Source organism: Octodon degus, unplaced genomic scaffold (genome assembly GCF_000260255.1).
Source record: "Octodon degus isolate 3935 unplaced genomic scaffold, OctDeg1.0 scaffold00004, whole genome shotgun sequence".
NCBI lineage: Eukaryota > Metazoa > Chordata > Mammalia > Rodentia > Octodontidae > Octodon > Octodon degus.
In genome coordinates this window covers 36462392-36465811 of record NW_004524580.1, presented here as the reverse complement: position 1 = coordinate 36465811, position 3420 = coordinate 36462392, and the positions used below count along the sequence as shown (strand labels likewise).

At 60.2% G+C, this 3420-nt stretch overlaps 1 protein-coding gene across 1 annotated transcript in view; it reads right to left on the bottom strand.

Moving 5' to 3' along the window:
- Positions 1-2864, bottom strand: part of Hmox1 (heme oxygenase 1) — a 29797-nt gene extending 26933 nt beyond the window's left edge. The window contains exons 1-4 of the mRNA XM_023717394.1: positions 2800-2864; positions 2723-2769; positions 1504-1624; positions 4-453 (exon numbers count right to left, since the gene is read on the bottom strand). Of these exons, the coding sequence (XP_023573162.1) occupies positions 4-453; positions 1504-1624; positions 2723-2757 (606 nt within the window). The 5' untranslated portion in view covers positions 2758-2769; positions 2800-2864. The remainder of the gene's footprint in view (positions 1-3; positions 454-1503; positions 1625-2722; positions 2770-2799) is intronic.
- Positions 2865-3420: the final 556 nt, after the last annotated feature.

The window sequence follows — 3420 nt, the reverse complement described above, 5'->3', positions numbered from 1 at the left end:
CACCCTGTGCCGCACCTCGGGCGTCATCTCGAGGGAGTTCATGCGGGCGCGGTATAGCTGCTTGAACGTGGTGGCGCTGGGGATGCTGGGGAAACTGAAGAAGGCCAGGCCCTCCCCAGAGCCGGGTAGCCCCAGGGCCTTCTGAGCAATCTTCTTGAGGACTTGGCCACCTGACAGGTCACCCAGGTAGCGAGTGTAGGCATGGGCCACCAGGAGCTCGGGCTCCGCACGCCCCACCTCGTGGAGCCGCTGCACATAACGACTTGTGGCAGGGGAACAGGGAATGGCCAGGCGCCAGCGCGGCCCGTACCAGAAGGCCATGTCCTGTTCCAGAGCCGCACGCCGGTGCAGCTCCTCGGGGAAGTAGACAGGGGCGAAGGCTGGGCTGTCCTTGCTGCGCTCAATCTCCTCCTCCAGCGCATCGTAGATGTGGTACAGTGAAGCCATCACCAGCTGCAGGGACAGCACAGGTCAGACTCTGCCCCGGTGTGGCCAGCAGCGCCCGCCTGGCCCTAGGATGCCATGCATAGAGCCAGATCTCAGAGGGAAACTGAGTCCTGCACTAGCTCAGCCTCACAGAGGCCTCATTTCTTTCCTGCAAAAACCAGCTCAGGGTTTCTAACTCCATTTCTCACAAAGGCAGCGCCATGCTCCAAGAGGCTGTGCATCTGAGAAGCGTGGAGAGAGCAGAGGCTCCAGCTGCAGGGCGTGGCGCTGTGAGGCCCGCCCGCCAGCTCAGGGACTCCGACACAGTCACTTTGCCACTGTGTGCAGGACAAAGCCACCGGGTTAGCTGGACTCAGCTGCTCCTGGAAGGCCCATGGCTCAAGGGCAGACTGCTGGAAGCCGGCCCAGACACAGCACATGGGCTCCCAGGGAGGGCTGTGGGCAAGTCACTGCCCTTGCTGCTTTTGGTGGCCAGCCCTCAAGCCATTCCTTGGAGCTGCCCATGGGAGGGGAGATGAACCCTCTGTCCAGGGCTGGCACAGGTCAAAGGGGGAGACCCCAGGCCGGTTCAGGACAGGGCTGGCCACCTGCTGCCCAGTTCCAGGTTCTGGCTTTGGGTTTGGAGAGGGCAGCAAAGAGGCCCTGCCCGTGGCCCGGCCACCCCACAGGTGCCAGAAGCAGGGTCAGGGCCGGGTAGGGTGCAGGAGGACCCTGACACTACCAGGCTCAGCCACGCAGCTGTCTGGAGTAAGCTCATAGCTGCCCCCGCAGACAGCACCTGGCCAGTGGCTCTGCAGGGAAGAGTACAGGGTGGAAGGCTCTGCCCCACAGCCACCAGGGGCCCTGCTGGCCACACCACGCTGCCCTGGAGGCCTGGAAGCCTAGGACCCAGCTCACTCGAGTCTGTCCTCTCCCTGTGGGGTCATGTGACTTCTGATAGTGATGGGCCCTCTGAGCCCTCAAGTCACCAGAGAGAAGGCCTTGCCTCAGTGTGTAGCTGCGCGTGGCCTCTGGTCTGAGTCTGCTGGCACCATCTGCACCGAACATGGTACCCACCTTGAAGCCCTCCCGGGTCACTTGACCCTTCTGAAAGTTCCGCATGAACTCAGTGTTCTCCGCCTGAGTGTGCACCTCCTTGGTGGCCTCCTTGATGGCCTCAGACAGGTCCTGGGGCACCCTGTGTGGAAGGGCAGGGTCAGCGGGGTGACAGGACAGGGCACAGGGCCAACATCTCGCCACAGTATCAGGTCTCCAGACCTGGGTGGTGGTGTGAGACTCAGGGGTCGTGCTGGGTTCCACACCTGGCTTTGCAAAAACAGCTCCAACTTTCTAGGGAAGGGGAGAGAGACTCAGGGAGGGGGGCTGACCTCTGGGGTCCCTTCACCGGCACGAAATCACTTTCCAATTGGGTATAGAACCCAGGGCCTCTGCCTAAGCTGTAGCTCCGGCCCTTTTCTTTTTTCTTTCTTTTTTTTTTTGCATCTCACTAAGTTTCCTGGGCTAGGCTCAGTCTTGCTGTTCTGCCTCAGGCTCCCACCATGTTGGGCTTATAGAGGTGCACCACTATATCCAGTTTTGATTTTGGTTTTGTTGCTGTTGGTTTATGTTTGTGTCTTTTTGAGAGAGGGTCTCCCTATGCAGTTCAGGCTGGCCTTGAGCTCATTTTGTAGCCCAGGCGATCCTCCTGCCTCAGCCTCCCCAGTGCTGGGCTTATACGGGTGTACCACCCAAGCCTGGATCTTTGATTTGGCATTTACACCCAATGTCTAGCTCATTTCTTTCTTTGAAACTTCAGAAACAAAGTTCCTGACCCCCATGTTATGCTGTTGTCACAGGGATTCCATTAATAAGCCCCCCAGAATTCTGCTTCACTGAGGGAAGGAAGAATCCCTTTCTGGGAGTATTTTGTTCCAGCTGATACTGTCATATCCCCCCCCACACACATCTTTCCAGGACGATGGCATTCTTGGGAGAAAGCACCCAGGTTCGGACTGGCACTAACACCTGCTGGCCAACAGCCCTGGGCTCTGTGGAGCCCGGGTCTGAGAAAAGGGACAACACAGCCAAGGAACACCAGGAATCTACCCAGGCTGGAAGCCCCGGGTATCCGGGGAGGGGTGGAGTTGGTCCTGAAGTAGCCAGCTTGGGACAGACGTTCCCACCTAGTCACTGGGCTAGGAGCAGCAGGAGGGGACACCTCCCCTGCCTCCAGCTGCCCATGACCACCAGGCCAGTTCCCATCCTCTGTCCCTGTCCCCATCCCGCCCAAGCTTGCCTGCTGGGCTGTGGGCCCTCCTTCTCCGTCTCCATTGGTGGCTCTGGCTGGCTCTGCGCTCCTCTGCGCTCCTCTGCGCTCGGCACCTTGGTAGGCTGGAGGCGGCAGTTGTGATGCTGGTGTCAGGGCTCAGCGTGGTGCTGCCTTTTAAGCCCAGTGGGTCACGTGGTGCCTGCCCCAGGGAGGCCACGTCCTGCTGACGTTGCGACACCAGCCCGCCCCAGCCAGCCGTGCGGGGAGAGGGGAGGTCATATGATCCGAGCACCAGCCCAGCAGGAAATCTCTGCCACCGCCACTGGGCGGGGTGCATCCTCAGCACCCTCAAGTTCCCAAGCGCTGATGACAGGGTCCCTCCCCCGAGTCTGAGGAGGGGGCTACACCAGTGCCCCGCTCATGTACACAGGGAGGTCGGCTTGTAGCAGCCACAAAGGCTGTAGACCCTCTTAGTCCACGGAGTCCAAGTCTGTCCTGGGTCACACCCACTAACAGATGGGGAAACTGAGGCTGGGGAGGACATCCTCGCCCTGTCCTGCACATGCTCCTAGCTCTGGCTCCTGGTTAGAGGCAGACCTGCTGCTGGGACACTGGACACCCTGTCAGGGCACATCACATCACGGCACTTTCTTGCCTGGGCCCTCGCCTTCACCCTCCATCTACCCCCTGCGAGACAGGAGACTGAATTCAAGGCTTGGGGGAGG